The 17,093-nt window shown below is 42.1% G+C and overlaps 1 protein-coding gene across 2 annotated transcripts in view; it reads left to right on the top strand.

The window, feature by feature from the left end:
* The window catches only part of rasa3 (RAS p21 protein activator 3), a 50,312-nt gene that overhangs the window by 11,764 nt on the left and 21,455 nt on the right, over positions 1 to 17,093 (top strand). For both annotated transcript variants that reach the window (XM_083916826.1, XM_083916825.1), the window contains exons 2-5: positions 8,025 to 8,142; positions 9,272 to 9,375; positions 11,476 to 11,570; positions 15,962 to 16,038. In XM_083916826.1, coding sequence (XP_083772952.1) covers positions 8,025 to 8,142; positions 9,272 to 9,375; positions 11,476 to 11,570; positions 15,962 to 16,038 — 394 coding nt within the window. The remainder of the gene's footprint in view (positions 1 to 8,024; positions 8,143 to 9,271; positions 9,376 to 11,475; positions 11,571 to 15,961; positions 16,039 to 17,093) is intronic.

Below are 17,093 nucleotides of genomic sequence, written 5' to 3'. Positions count from 1 at the left end.
AACAATATACTCGCAATGTCACTAAGTACATCACCAGGTCTCTTCAGGACCTAGAGACTGAGGTGGTACAGCTGCAGGGTTTGGCAGACTGTACAGGAGAACAAGGGCATTTTGAAGCCCTTAAAAGGAAAAAGGCTGCTTTAGCCAACCTGCTGGGCATTACAGCACAGGGGGCGCTGGTCCGGTCTCGTTTTTTGAATGCCTCGCAAATGGATGCTCCATCCCGGTTCTTCTTCAGCCTGGAGAGGAAAAATGGCCAGAAGAAGATCATCCACTCGCTACGTGCTGAAGATGGTTCTTCATACACGACAGGCCCAGAGATCCGGAGGTATGCCACACATTTCTATAAAAAACTGTATTCAAATGAGTTTGTGGATAACCCAGACCTGGGTGGACAGTTTTTTAATAACCTGCCTCAGGTGGAGGCTGCCTCAAACACAACACTGGACTCTGAGCTGACTGTTGATGAGCTCCACACAGCCCTCATGAGTCTGGCCAATGAGAAGGCTCCTGGCATTGATGGGCTCCCCGTGGAGTTCTACAAGTCTTTTTGGCCGGTTATCGGCGAAGACATGTTGGAGGTTTTCCAGGATAGTCTGAACCGGGGACAACTACCACTGAGCTGCAAGAGAGCTATTATTACTCTGCTCCCTAAAAAAGGAGACCTGCAGCTTTTAAAGAACTGGAGACCGGTTTCATTGCTGTGTGGGGACTACAAGATATTGTCCAAAGCCCTGGCCCTGAGGCTGAGGGAGGTCGTCAGTGAGGTCATCCATGTGGACCAGACATACTGTGTGCCCGGCAGGTCCATAAGTGATAATATCACTTTAATCAGGCATGTTTTGGACGTCTCTAGCTCATTAGGCGTGGACACTGGTCTGATTTCCGTAGACCAGGAAAAAGCTTTTGACCGGGTTGAACACCAGTATCTGTGGCAGGCGCTGGCTGCTTTTGGGTTCAGCCCAGGTTTCATAGCTAAGATCCAGGTACTGTACCGTGACATTGCGAGCATACTGAAGGTTAACGGTGGCCTGGCTGCTCCTTTTAATGTGGAGAGGGGGGTTCGGCAGGGATGCTCCATATCAGGGATGCTTTATTCCCTTGCCATAGAGCCTCTGCTCCACAAATTAAGAAAGGAGCTCAATGGTGTTGTTTTTAATGGATGTCCTGCTGTTTTTAAACTGTCTGCCTATGCTGATGATGTCATTTTAATGGTGAACACACAAAAAGACATTGACATCATAAAAACTAATGTTGGACTGTTTAATGAGATGTCATCAGCAAAAGTAAACTGGAGTAAGAGCGATGCAGTGATGGTAAGTGACAAGCCCACAACTAAGCTGGTTTTACCAGGGGGACTGACGTGGAAGACAGGGGGCATAAAATACCTTGGGGTGTTCTTAGGCGATGAGACTGTTTTAAATAAGAACTGGGACAATGTGCTGGAGAAGATTGAAGGTCGGCTCAGGAGGTGGAGCTGGCTGCTACCGAGCATGTCCTATAGAGGAAGGGCACTCATTATCAACAACCTGGTGTCCTCCTCCCTTTGGCACAGACTGGCCTGTGTGGACCCTCCCCCTAACCTGCTGTCAAAAATACAGGCATTGTTAGTTAATTTTTTCTGGGACAAACTTCACTGGATCCCTCAAGCTGTCCTCTACCTTCCTAAGGATGAGGGAGGGCAAGGACTTGTCCACCTGGCCAGCAGGGGAGCTGCTTTCCGGCTACAGTTCTTTCAGCGACTGCTGTACGGCCCCAAGGACCTGGTCTGGAGACCGTTGGCCCACATGGTTCTGCAGCGGTTCGCTGGACTGGGTTTAAAAGACTCTCTATTCCTCATGGACCTCAGCACTGCAGACCTTCGCACATTGCCACCTTTCTACCGGGGAGCCTTCACTGTGTGGAAGCTGATGGCGAAGGAGAAAAGTACGGTCTCCCTTCACTGGCTGCTTCAGGAGCCTGTGGTCTTTGGAGGACAGCTCAGCGCCCCTTTCTGGGCGGGAACAGCTCTTAGGGACATCTTCTGTAAGGCCAGGGTCATGACTCTGGGGTCTGTTGTTCACCTGACTGGAGCTGAGCTGCAGGATGCAGCCGTCCTGGCAGCTGGTGTGGGGATCCGGTCTGTGAGGAGCATTGGCAGACTTTTGGAGCATTGGAGAGGCTGCCTGAATGGACATCAACGTCTTCTACTGAGCCGGCACTCCCAAGGTTTTATTGCCCCCTGCACTGACGATCCGTTTCCCTCCATTACTGTTCGTCCGGTTTTTAAAGACTACATTGGTTGTTTTTTAAACTCACAGCACTGCACTTTAAGCCTACAGGAGGCCACTGGCAAAGCCTTGTACAGAGTCATGGTGACATGTCTAAATGGAAAGACTCTGAACCGAGTGGACACTCCATGGAGGGGTCACCTGCAGTTGGGAGATGAGGTGACACCCGCCTGGAGGAGTCTCTATAAAGGTCCTCTGACTAAAAAAGTGGCAGACCTACAGTGGAGGGTGCTACATGGCATTGTAGCAGTTAACTCCTTCCTGTCGATCATCTCCCCAGGGCACACTGACCGGTGTGTGTTCTGTGGTGAAAGGGAGACAGTTTTTCACTGTTACAGTGAGTGTACACGTCTCACTCCTCTTTTCACTCTCCTGAAGAGTCTCTTCAGAGCAGCTGGAGAAGAATTCTCTGTTCAGGTTTTTATCTTGGGTTTTAAGTACAGAAAGGCAGCAGAGAGCAAGTGTAAACTTTTAAATTTCTTACTGGGACAGGCCAAGATGGCAGTACATGTGAGCAGGAAGAGGAAAGAGGAGAACATGGTAGATGTTGAGGTGAGTTTGTTGTTCTGTCGGATGGTGAAGGCCAGGGTCCACATAGATTTTAAATACTACAGTCAGATGCAGGACATGGATCAGTTCACCAAGACCTGGACTCACTCCAACACACTGTGTTCAGTTACTGACAAAGCTCTGGTCTTCTCTCACCATCTCATCTAATGCATCTCTCTAACCCGTCTGCACGGGCTAAGCTGTGTATGTTTTATTGGTTTTAGTTTGAATTTTAATGTTTTTTAAAGGATGTGCTGTTTGATATGTGCTTTTTGATCAAAATGTGTATTCTTAATAGTTAAAATAAAGGTACTATAAAAATCAAAAATCTCTCTCTCTCTCTCTCTCTCTCTCTCTCTCTCTCTCTCTCTCTCTCTCTCTCTCTCTCTCTCTCTCTCTCTTTCTGCAGTCTTCCTCCTCTCTCCCCCTTGATTGACTACACTGCTTGTATTTTTCTCACTAACAACCCCCCCCCCTTTCTTTCCCTTACAGGCCTGTTTCCCAGGCCTGCTAGTCATGCTCACAGCCACTGAAAGCATTCACGCCTGTGTATCCTCGAATGTGCTCATGTCCGAGAAGATTAGAATAACGAGCGGAGCAGCGCATCTGTAACTGTACACACGAGTGTGGTCGACTGAAACTAGTAAACAGAGGAGGAAGAGGAACAAAGCTACGCATTCACCACGTCCATTACATTGCTTCAGTCTCTTGTGCTTCCTCATTTCTTCCGAGTTCGCCTCACTTTCCTCACTTTCCTCTGCAGAAATGAGGTGAGGGAGTCTGCCTTTTTTGATGTTTCGTTACGCTTCCTCTCACTCTCACCCTCTTTTGGGTGTTCCTGTCATCTTTATTTCTCTGCGGCTCTGCTCAACAACGCCCCTGTGTTTTGCGTGCACAATACCACAGCCCTCACACACGTGCCACGAGCGTCTTAGTTTGCACTACATAATTTTGCTGAGATACTAGGCCATGATATACTCCAAGGGCAGCTGCAGTGATGCCTGATGAAAAGAGAAAGCTGCTGTTGTTGTTTTTTTATTTTCTGCTTATTTTTAATCCTGAGGAGAGATAACGCACCCCCTCTGGAGAAAGTAAAAGAGAGATAGAGATGAAAACAGGGGAAGCAACAAAAAGAGGAAAGTGAAATCAGTTAAAAGCTAATTTTGAAAAGTAAAACGAAAGCCACAGTGCAACATAAGCCCTACATAGATGAAAAGCAAAAATAGAGGGGAAGGGTGGGTTAAACAAAATTGAAAGAAGAAAGCACATGGACCAGGATGAAAAGAAAGTAATAGAGAAAGACAGAAATGCCGAGAGTGCATTACACACTCGTGTTTTTATAATAAAGTCTTTAACATGTTGAACAGCAGGTTACTGGAGAGTCTTATCCTTTCTCTTGTAACCGCCTCACTCTCCATCAAACATAAACACATACATATGCAAAACTTCTATACTCCACTCTCACTGTTGTGGTAAACTTCCCTCAAACCAACATACTGCTGCTGTTTATCAACTCATCCAGAAAGACAACCGTCCAGCACTTCCTCCTCCCCTAAACAGGAAGCCGCAAAATGTCACTCTGTATCTGTAACCGTGGTAAGGACTGGGCTGATGCTGCTGAAGGGACCTTACTGGTGCTTTTGCATCTTTTGTTCTTTTGGTCAGTTGTTTTGATGTGCATAATAGGTTTTTTAAGGATCCCTTCAGTTTGCTGATTTAAGTATTGTGACATGTATTTAGTGTGACATTTTACAGTTGACAATCAATCTTCCAACTGCTCACTGGGGGACAATCTATGTAATGTACTGCCGTTTTGTCATGGCCCTCGGCATCTGGCACCGGGCTTTCAGCTCTAAACCCTTCTGTGGTGATATGGACACAGAGCAAAACAGCAACCGGGAGCATCATGCCGTAAACCTGCAGGGCTAACCAGGGCATTGACAAGTGATCCCACAGGGTCCTGACATAACGGCAGTATAGACAAGTTGGGATGAGAACGGGTTGCGATACATCTGGATTGAGATCAAATTAGCCAATAAGATTGCATTAGTTGTTCTGTAATTCTCAGATGTTGCACTTGGATGCACTCACTCAGAGACCTTTTCGCTCGCATTACTATACATCAATTTTAAAAAGATTGAAGAAGCAAAAATGTTCATTGTTATGGATAACTTATCCCAAACATGTTTGAAACCTCTGCAACATGAGGTTCCTTATTGGCATGATTTGAAACACCTGGCTGTCAGAAAAAAACGCCAAAAAATGCATTCATCATTCTAAAAACTTTTTGGAGAAAGTTCAGCGCTAAAAAATACACTTTTTGGGGTTAAACATGCACCAAAACATGCTAAAACACTTGTACTTGGACTATGTGTTATATGAACTGTATGTTTTCCTCTCTGCAGAAGCTCTGTTTTTGGCACAGAGATTTGGTCTTAGCGAGTTAAGTCATTAAACACACACACACACGCACAAAGAGCTGAGAAAACTGTGGTAATCCCATGACGTGTTGGTTACTAGAATGACTTGGATGGTGCAATCCAATCAAGGGACCCCACAGGTCATGAATGAAAGCGTGAAAACAGAGAATGGAGGGAATTCAAGAGCAGGAGAGGTGAATGAGGAGTATGACAAGAGGGAGATAAAATAAATGTAGGGGTATAAACGAGAGAGAATCGGAGGAGACGGGGAGATGTAATAACAATGGGAAGTAAAGGGATAAAGACAGAGATAAGAGAGACTTGCGTCATCGCTCACACATAAACACAGACAGAGTCGGATTCTGTAACAACAAATGGAAGCAGTGGAGCGTGTGCCGTGTTTTACAGCTCAGGTGTCTCTTGAGTTTGTGAATGAATGTTTTTATTGTGATTTGTTGTGTAATGATCCACATACTGCATGAATGAGCCTCCAGAGAAGTAGTCATAACACTGTGTTATGTTTCAAACCCCACAGAGACACTAAATCACCTTTGTTTGCCCTTAGCATGGTTTTATATTTATCGTCTATGTAGAATTATGCACCAAAGGTAGAGAGCTACCAGACAGGCTCGCTTTCGTTACTGGCCATTTGTCCGTCTTATTGCATGTTGAAATCATGTACAAAAGACTTTCTAGTTACACAGGCACATTGTGTTGAAGAGCTATAAGATGTGCCTGGCATTTTTGCCTTAAAGACCAAAACAAACAGTGCTTTAAGCTGCCAGTACGATTAATCAGATGGTCGAACTGCTTTGGGTTTTAACTTCCCAAAACCCACAATCTGACACCGACTTACCTTACTACAAAAATGTAAATCTTAAAGGTCCCACGTTATGCTTGTGCTTGTATTTTGGGTTACTATTAGAACGTGTTAACATGCCTCAATGTTCAAAAAACACAATATTTCTCTCATTCTGTCTGAATATACCTGTATTCACCCTCTGTCTGAAACGCTCTGTTTAAGTACCTGTCTCATTAAGCTCTTGGTGTCTCTGCACTGTCATTGCAGCTGGGCAATGACTGTAACGGCACTGTAGCAGCACTTTCTCCCTATATGTGGTATATTTGTGACATCACAACCCTACAGAAGTCCTGACGGCTCGTTTAAAGGCACAGTTTCTGAATACGGGCTGTGGGCTTTTCTCTGTGGATTAAGGGTTTTGTTACCTTCACAGTATTTATATAGAAACTCAACCTTTTTATAAAAAAAGAAGACATGGAAATCGCACATTGGATCTTTAAAATAAAATGTGTCATAAATATATAGGGACGTTTAATTTTTAAAAGTAGCTAACTAATAATTGCTAAATTGCCTTTCAGCAAATATTACTCAAACAGGAGTAAGTAGGGCATTTTTGGGGGGACTATATCCAAGGAACATTTTACCCGGTGAAATGGAATTGGTCATTCATGTGTTTTTGTTTGTATATTAAGACATATCCTTTAAATAGTGTAATTTTAGTGCAGATTGCTTAGGTGATTGGAATCATGGCTGCATTGGGTAAATACATCACAGGTTTTATCCAAACAGTGTAATAACATGTCAGTGAGGGCTTCATGATTAATGTGATTACGCGCCTCATTCTTCCTCCTCCTGCTTTTCATTGTTGCAACACCAGCTATTAAACTGGTTCTGTGATAAGATGCAGTTCTTGTCAAATAGTTGACATGAGGTGGTGTAGTGTTCCCATTCAGAGTTAATTGGAGGTGGCAGAAAAAAACAAGAGCAAGATGACAATACTGTGACAATTAATTTTTTTTTTTTTCTTGAGAAACACTTTTTAAGACCTCCCAAATTAAGATTAAATGGACCTCGCTTGATTTTACGTTATAATTTCTTCAGCAACAAAAAATTGGTTGGTTGCCTATAGCATACATTTTCAAAAAGTGCAACTGGCATGGCTCTGTCTGATCTGGGCAAAAATGGCAGTGCAGCTCATGTTTTGAAACCTGCAGACAATCTGGCTGATCAGGACCTCACGCTGTCATTGTGAGGAACACAGAAACAGCGCAAGATCTGCCATGCCATTTGGCTCAATGACGGCAGCAGATTCTCATGCAGATAATGGAGAATTATTAGAGCAAACAATGACAAAGTTGCACATGTAACTAAAGACTACAGTGTCCTGTGGGTCCTCAGGATGAAGAGACGTGAACAAAGTACTGACGACTAACAGAGATCCATGGCTTTATAAAGGAGATTACTGCTGATGTATTGCTCCTGAGGGACCGGAGCATCACCTGTGTGCTTTGTGCGTGTGTGTCTTCGTCTCTGTGGGTGGTTGGACCACATTCTTGTGAAAGGGAGTGCTATCTGTCACATATGTTTGATGAACAGATTGTGCTTCAGCAGGATTCAGGAAATGTCCTACGCAGATTCTTTCATTCACAGATCTGACGGCACACATGCACAACACACATGTGTTATTTGTTATGATTACTGTGTCTGTTTTAGAGAGCATGGCTTAATATTTGTGTGTCCGGTGTAAAAGTAGTCACACTGACAGAGTTAAGCACATTATACGTGCGGTCAGATTATTCAAAGCTAAAACAGGTGTGAACTTACATAATGCTATTTCTTTTTAAACTTTGCCTGCTTTCAGTGTTCTTAAATAAGTAATCACTAACAGCACTGCGCCTGAATAAACACATTGTTACTCTACAACAAAATCATAACTAAATAATAAATAACTGCTCACTCTCTCCTCCCTTTTCTTTTGTGCAGGAGAGGCGAAAAACATCCCTCCGTACCCGGGGCCAAACAGGATGAGGGACTGCTACTGCACCGTCAACCTGGACCAAGAAGAGGTCTTCAGGACCAAGATCATCGAGAAGTCACTTTGGTACGTTGAGGGCTTCTTCAACATTTTTGTCTGTCATCCTTTCGGTCTGTATACAGGAAAGTAGGCCCACGAAAGTCACACCTTTTTCTCATCAGTCAAAACTTAAGGTCACATACTGTAACTCCCTGCCTTTATGAATAGGACTATTTAAGATTTAATCCACCAGGCTAGAGATGATGTTATAAGTCAAAAGCCTAAAGAACAGATCACCTTTTAAACTCAAACACTTTGCAGGCACCACATATTGTAGCACAGTAGTATGTAAACATGATGGATGGCCCAGTCGATTGTGATTAACTTACACTTTGATAACACGGACCAGAGCTTTCACATTTAGGAGGAAACAAGTGAAAATAAACTTCCTGCACACTGAGTTGACTAATTGGATTACATTTATTTAAGGATCCTGTGTTTGTTGGATTGTTCATAAATGCAGTCAGGGCTCTTTCTGCCTGCCTATCCATCCATCCACCCCTCTGTGTGTCATCATGTCTGCTGAGTAACAGAAAAAGTCAGTAATGGTTAGCAGCGGCCCTGAGGGCTCAGCTCACGAGATTCTTATTGCCGTAATTGATCTATGGCCGTTGTTTGTATGAAGCAGAGAGTGGCAGTTGATACCTTCCAGCCGATGGTCACAAACAGGCCTATTGTTGGAGGCCTCATGACTCGCGGCAAAGTATAAATGCATGTGATCTTTATTTAATATCTGCCTAAAGGACAAACTCAATCATTTTGGACAAAAAGAAAGATGAAAGAATTTTGTCTGTGGTAATTGCTTTGAGGCTTAATTAAACCGACTGTTTGTCGTTTTTCGACCGACACACAAATAGTCAGACAACACGAAAAATATTATGGTTTGAGACAGGGATAGTTTCCAGATTAACCAATCAATCAATCAGTCAGTTAATGGATATTTAAGAGGTTGATCACACAACTTACTCGCACGTGATTTTAACTCTTTAACAGTTCATCTCCTTATTATACAAAAATGTATTTTTTATTGTTTATTCTAGACATTTTTCAAAATCCACCTCTTCTTTTCCACAGGAGATTTTGCTTTCTCGACTCAATTCCCTCTTTATTTATTTAGAGTATTATCACATCGCCCTGTGTCTCCTTTCACTTCTAGTCCGTTCTATGGGGAGGACTTTTACTGCGAGATCCCACGTAGCTTCAGACACCTCTCCTTCTACATCTTCGACAGGGACGTCTTCAGGAGGGACTCCAGTATCGGTGAGTAAACAGCTGCTCCATCTTTTGTAAACTCCCCTCATATCCCGAACGCAACTTGGAAAGTGAATCGAGACTTTCTCATTTGACGGTGAGTGTTTGGATGGAGAAATAACCCTCATGGTACAGACTGTACTGATATTTTACAGCAGCTAAAACAACGCGTCGGGTGGCTTTTAGGAAACAGCAGTAGCACTCTGTTGGGATAGAAAACAGCAACTTTCTTTTCCAGACTGTACATATAATATATATATTGTAGCCACAGAGCGCTTTCAAGACAAACCAAATAATCGCAACTCAAATTTCAAGTGGCATTCAAAGAGCATTTAAATGTGAATACCACAGACTTGATATCAAATTTCAGCCTGAACCTTCTAATTTCACACAATAAAAGAAATTGTCCATAAAAAAATTCAAAATTCAATAAAATGCTCACTCAACCCTATCGACAGAAAATACCAGTCATTTCGATATTAAATACATGAAGACTTTATTGATCCCTTCGGGATGACTCCCGCAAGGAAACTGAATTTCCAGCAGCTTACAAAAACACAAGGAATGAATTAATCAAGAAGAATTATTAAGAATATGCTGTTTTTCTTTATTATTACTGTACTGCACTTTTTACTATTTTCTAACGTTTTATAGATTAACTATTACATCTTTTTAATTGAAACTGAAAAGAACTATCAACACAAAAATTCTAGCAAAAACCATTTTAGTTTTCACAGCAGCTAAATAGTGTGCTGCTAAGTAAAAACACTGTTAAATATTAATGTTTAATGTAATTAAACATTTATAACATTTTTAAATAGTATAAATGTTTTATATCTTAAAGTATTTAACAGTTAAATATTAAAATGAGCTGGGGTCACAGGTATGAGTTTGTCAGTTACAGATCACAGCTTATATCACTCAGTCAGTCAGACCTGGGGATCAGAACAACCATGGACACAATTACGCACAAGATGTTTTAATAATTGAGTTTTTAGACATGAGACACAGATTTTGTTACCTTCAGAGAGAGCCACGCAGCTGTTTCCTCTCTTTATGCTAAGCTAACAGGTTGCTGGCTGTAGCTTCATATTTAACAGACAGACAAAGGGATGGGAATGGGAAAAGATTTTATTGATACCATCTATTATGGATACTGCTTATCAGTCCCATTCCTTATTTATTCCCTTACTGATTCCTATACATTGTCCCGCCCATGGCGCTGATTGGCTAATTGGCTCATCTGTATTTTTAACCAAGAAACCGCAGTTTCATATCACAATGCTATACAAAACAGACAACTCCACAAAAGAGTGGATTCAATATGTTACCGGTTCTCAAGTGGAACCAGTTCTCAATTCTCACCCCTTAACAGACACAAGAGTGGTGTCGATCTTCTCATCTAAATCTCGGCAAGAAAGCCAATAATCATCTTTCACAAAATGTTGTATTATTCCTTTTAGGGCACTTTAACAAGTAGCCCTTATAGTGGCACCTTTGACACTAAAAGGTGTGTGTGTCTGCTTGTGTGAGGGCGGATGTTTTTGTCAGTGTCTTTGGGTGTGTCACTGTTGGTGGGCTTGTATCTGTGTGTGTGTGTGTGTGTGTGTGTGTGTGTGTGTGTGTGTGTGTGTGTGTGTGTGTGTGACCACAAACTGAAAACATATTTCACAGGGTGTGATTTGTATCATCACCAGCTCCCGTTTGTGTGTGTGTTGTTAGTTTCAGGGTAGAAATGACAGGTCATTTCCAGGTCACACACACCACACTTTAAGTATTTCTGCACCAGGTGTCAACATGCATGTCAAGGAGAGATGTGGCTTATGGATTGACAGCATGTGAGCAGGTGTGTGGGTGTTCGGTGAGTGTTTGTTGAAGCTGGCATCTGAACAAGTAGGTCTTTTTAAGCTCATGTGTGTGTGTGTGTGTGTGTGTGTGTGTGTGTGTGTGTGTGTGTGTGTGTGTGTGTGTGTGTGTGTGTGTGTGTGTGTGTGTGTGTGTGTGTGTGTGTGTGTGTGTGTGTGTGTGTGTGTGTGTGTGTGTGTGTGTGTGTGTGTGTGTGTGTGTGTGTGTGTGGGTGTGCATGCGTGTGCGTGTGCGTGTGCGTAGGCAAGGTTGCAGTGAAGAAAGAGGACCTGCAGAAATATCACGGCAAAGACACCTGGTTCCAGCTACAACCTGTCAGCGCTGACTCAGAAGTGCAGGTCAGTACAGAGTGAACACGCACACACACACACACACACACACACACACACACACACACACACACACACACACACACAGACACACACTTAAAAATACTTTGAAAAATAAAAGCACTCTCTTGATCTTGTCTTCTTCTTTCGTAGATCCTCCAGTTGTTTTGTTTCTCAGCTTCTCAACAAAAAACCACATGACACTTACAGGGCTGGGTACTTCTTGGTATTAACCAAATAGTGTCTGGTCGATACTGAAAGCTGGCATTGGATGCTCGGATCAGTTTGATTCTCTGATCTTTGATGTTTTTTGTAAAACAGCTTGCGTTTAGACGTAATTTAGCTAAAGACTTAAAAAAATGTCATATTTTCCCCAGTGACTGCACTGATTCCATTAGAACGACAACATTTTACCCCGAACGATGTTATGTTACCATGAACGAAACTCAACACTTCTTCCAGAATTTTTACATTAAAATTCCTGTAGCTTAGAAGACAAATATGCATACAATTATAGCCAAAGTGGACTAGCTCTCTGATTTCCATTTAGCCCATCTGATCTCTCTTGGATTTTACTCCTCTTTTCAATTCAATTTAATTAAGTTTTATTTATAGTGCCAATCATACCAAAAGTTATCTCAAGACACTTTACATACAGAGTAGGTAGAGACCACACTCTACTTATTTATGATTTACAGAGACCTAATAATTCCCCTAATTATTATCGATTATTATTATAACTAATAAACAGTATTAATCCAGACATTTTTAGCACACAGTGGCAACGAAAACCTTCCCTTAACACCCAGGAACTTCGAACAGTCCCAGCTCTATGGAGGACGGCCATCTGTCTTGACTAGTTTGGGAGGAAAAAAGGGGGAGAGACAAACGCAAAGGCAGACAGACAGACACAAAGACAGGCAGACAGTCACAGAAACAGACAGTAACTATGATAATATCTATAGTAATGTGAATATGACTGCAGCCACAACCTTCAGGAAGGCTATTTCACAAGCTGCCAGTGCAGGCTGCAGGGTGCACAGTGGCATGACATCTCCCCAAAAGTGAAGCCAAAACATGCCGATCTCCCCCTTGTGGATGGCTGTTTGTTTAGTAAGCGCTTGATTGGATATGCAGCGGACGTCTTTATGAGTGGAGCAGCCATTTAATTGTGTTCATTTCATCATGTTCTTTTAATTGTGGGAGGCCAAAATCTTGATCTTGATTAATATTTGATTAATTGTGCAGCCCTACTCTGTTGTACTGATGCGATTTATGCTGTAGTGATCACTTGTGGCCACAATTCAGTAAAAATTACATAAACTTGCTTTAAAATTAGAGCAGTTTGGCTTCTTTATTAAAAGAAAAGAGGAATTTTGTAGAAAACATTACATTCCTTAAATAAAGAAAAATGTTGATTATTTTGAAATGACCCCCAGCGTTACCCCTTACCCCGCATACCATATATGCATTGGTGTGTGATAGTGTGTATGCATGTTAATGTTTGAAGCGGGGCAGAACACAAACAAACACAGCATGTGTGCACCAGAAACATCGGCGCCTGCAGGGTCAAAGTCACCTGGCCCTCCATGTATACTGGAGATCCCATCCGTTCACCTCTATCACAGCTCAGTTTTGATCAGCAGGTGAAAGATTGAACACAGCATTTGATCAGAATCACTATATTTTCCACATTCTCATTTGTCATGAATGAATGACAGCTGGTTGTGATAGAGAGAGAAAAAAGAGCATGTGTTTGGGTCATGGGTTGTGGTTTAGATTTGCTGTTGAGGATAATAACAGGAAATCAATGAATGTATTACGGAGGTCAAATTAGTTCAAAGCAGATCATTCCCAATATTCCTGGAGGGAATGTTAAGTCCTGACTGAAATGTTCACTTTTGATCTCAATGTTTGCTCTTTATGGTGCGTTCCAACATGGCTGCTCTGAGCATAAACAGTAGTGAAAGCTGTGGTAATATACTGTTCATTAGCATTTGTGTTTCATTTAATCAGTCGTACACACAGTAACGTCCATCTTCTGTCCGTGGACACGTGCTATGATGTTTGTACGTGCAAAATACCACATAATGCGTTATTATTATTATTGCTCACAATGGCTAACCCAGCTAGTGACCCCCACCCCACCCCATAAATTTGATTTTTTTTTTCTCTGACTTTCTATTGGAATGCAGTCAACTCAGGTGTCATTCCAAGTGAATCAAATGCATATCCAGACATTAGTCAAAACATCCAAAAACTCAAATGCTAGAGTGTGTTGATCACTGAGAAAAACTGACATGTGAGCGGAGTAAAGTCTTGCAAAATTCTGGTTCAGATCTGGTTCACGCAGTTTTTTTAAATGCAGACCTTATAGTTGTGTAATCTGTGCCATCCTCTGGATCAAAAAGCAGTGGATATACATTTTTTTATTCGGGTTCGGGCCAAATACTGCTGCTTTCTATCAGAAGTGGGGTCAGGCTTGGACAGAAAAAATGCGTGTTCATGTATGTAGGCAGGATAATTTAGGGCCATATCATTACCCTACTCTCTTTGGTTATTCTCAGTAAGTTATAAACAAGCTAAGAAAAGGACAGAGAACATTTGCTTTTTTTGTTACATATTTGCTGCCATTGACTCATCTGTTTTTCCTGAAATCTTCGAGTTTTGAAACCGATGCATTTTTCCTCACTTGTCCTGCATTCTTACTTAACACATGTGCAACATTTTCTACTATTCAGTATTCAGCAGTCTCACTCACCCACACGCATGGTTACACACACGCATGCACACGCACACACCCAGCACATAGTACTGCACACACACATACACACATACACACATACACACATACACACACACACATAAAGTCAAAGACACAGTGAACAGTAACATCTGCAGACAGATGGGTGTGTGTAGCCCTGGAGCAGCGATCTGAAACAGAGACACATTCATCCGTGGAGCCGGGGAGAGGAAGGATGTGTGAGAGAATGAGAGAAAAGAGAGAAAGCGAGGGAGATGGATCAAATGAAGTAGGAAGATAGAGTGTCTCTCTTCTCTTTTCAATAGAGGACACATTGTTTGGCCTGTGCGCACATGTGTAAGTGCGTGTGTTTGTTCCCTCTGCTTGAATCAGCCATAAAGTGCGACGCCTGTGAGTTTGCATACTGATGCTGCTAATTAATGGAGCTTTTCTAGACAGCTGCACCACTACACTGTCATTATGTCATTAATCCAATCACCTCAGAGGGAAAATAACTTAAGCGTGACGTTAAGGCTCACAGCTTTTTGCATAGTGTCTCTCGTTGGTGGAGGAACACCACTTTGTTCACGTTTGTGTACTTTTCGTTTTGTTCAGAGATTTATCAGAGAAGAACTATTGTTTACATTGTAATTTTGGCTCGTGCATACGGTCTATGAATCAGGTCTTTTCTGAAAAACTTTTCCAACCATTTCCAGCCTTATACAGATATAGACTGATACTGATGATGATGATTTTACAGTACTGGGATAGTTCATAAATGGGCTCTAACAGCCGGGGCCACACATCTCACCTTAGTAGCGTGTGCGTAGCCAAACCTGTTGCTTTTTTTCTTTTTCTTTTTTACTTTTTTGGACGCCAAGGTTAACAGGTTGGAACACGGCCACACAGCCCGCCGGAGCACTCGGGTCTGCAGCATGCTGGCAGAACATCTACATATTCAAGGTGTCGCCTTTACTGAGACACGCAGGCAGTTTGCATAAAAAAGAAACACTGAATGGTCTTTTGACATATTGACATCATAACATGACATTAGCAAAAGGTTGATATTTGTGCAACACTACCTGCTTCCGTTTCGTTTCTGTGGACAGAATCTTGAAAAATGAAACACTATTATTTACGGTCTTTATCAAAGGCAAAATTCAATGTAGAAAAGCAGGCAGCAACAACTGCGTGTGTGGATGCAAGCTGCAGCAGTTTCAGCGAGCCAGCATTTATGCACTGCTCATGCAAGATATGTTGCTTGGCCGTAAGAGTGAAGCAGCTGGACTGTTTCCAATGTAAAGCAGGGATCTTCTATCGTATGTTTTCATATAAATTGAAGGATTACATATTTTGACCTATGTTTATACCCAATTACCGGTAATTAATTTATAGTGAGAGATTACACCAAGCCAGTTAAAAGGTGACATTTTTTTAGATTGGATTAAGTTGCATGTTGTTGTCAGATTTAGCAAAAGCCATCTCTATTTCACATACACACAAAACACAATGATGCATGCATGGTTTCACTGACACTGGGCACCACTGGCTTGTGTGGTAGGCGCCTGTAATGTACAGAAGCAAGAGTGTGCATAAGTTTGGACATTTCAATTGAAAAGCGCTTGTATAAAAAGTGTCTGTGTGGTGTCTTCTGCAGGGAAAAGTGCACCTGGAGCTGCGCCTGAGTGAAGTCATCACAGACAACGGAGTCATCAACCACAAACTAGCCACACGGTGAGTCTTCACACACACACGCAGTATTCATACAAAATGATACTACACCTCATGTTTTTATTTGACATGTGGAGTTGATGATCAGTTTATGTAAAGAGAAGAAGAAAAAAAATCCTTATCCCATCCTGTACTCACAAAGTTCTGTAAACAAGGATTTCACAGCATTATGAACTGAAATTTCTGGATATTTATATTATTAAATCTGTTATGGATTACCATAATATTTTTGTACAGACATTCATGGTCCCCAGAGAGTGTACCGTGCTGTTTTTGGTAATCCCCTGCGTTTAGCACCACCCTCAGGTCAAAATGATACTTATTTGCTCTTTGCGTGCACTGGATGTGGATGGGTGTTGCTGTAAAATTTCCATCAAGCTGTGTACACGCATGTGGTTTGTGTCCACCTGTTTTTGATACATTTAGCTGTGTTGTACATAATGCTTAAGAACAAACTCTGGAAACATCTCCCCTTGTTCACTCAATTAGTATTTCTAGTAAGTGCGAACGCATCAGACGCAGAGAATCACCGGTTGTGTGCTGCATGAGTGAAAGAGAAACTCCGGATTCTCCTGACATTGTGATGATGATGAGTCGTACAAATGCAATTTGCATTGTCGAATCATTAGCAGGAAGTAGTTGTGATACAATGAAGGCCACATTTTTGTTCCATTGTGCGATTTTTTGAGGACTTCTAAGGTGCATGGCTTGTTGTCCAGCAACAGCTTTTGTCAGGTAGTGAGATGCATCGGGGTTAGAGCGTTCTGTTTATTATAAATCCCTTTTTTGAATGTTTCGCTAAATACGTTGTGGATTTTATGAAGTCATAAATCTGCCATTACTACAGTGTTTCAATGTTTCAATGCGGAAAATGTGGTTGTACATGCATGTAATGTATGAACTTCAGTGTTTGCAGGGGATCAATGCTATGCTTATGGTCTGGATGATGAGCCAGTATGGCTCTGTTCCCAGAGCACATTGTGGGTAAGGAGCTTAGAGCAGGAGGTCATCTAGTCAGATTTCTCTAGGAAGACATTTTACGAGAGAGACAGAGAGAA

This window comes from Echiichthys vipera (genome assembly GCF_963691815.1).
Source record: "Echiichthys vipera genome assembly, chromosome: 1".
NCBI classification, from domain to species: domain Eukaryota; kingdom Metazoa; phylum Chordata; class Actinopteri; order Perciformes; family Trachinidae; genus Echiichthys; species Echiichthys vipera.
This window is presented reverse-complemented; position numbering and strand designations above follow the sequence as displayed.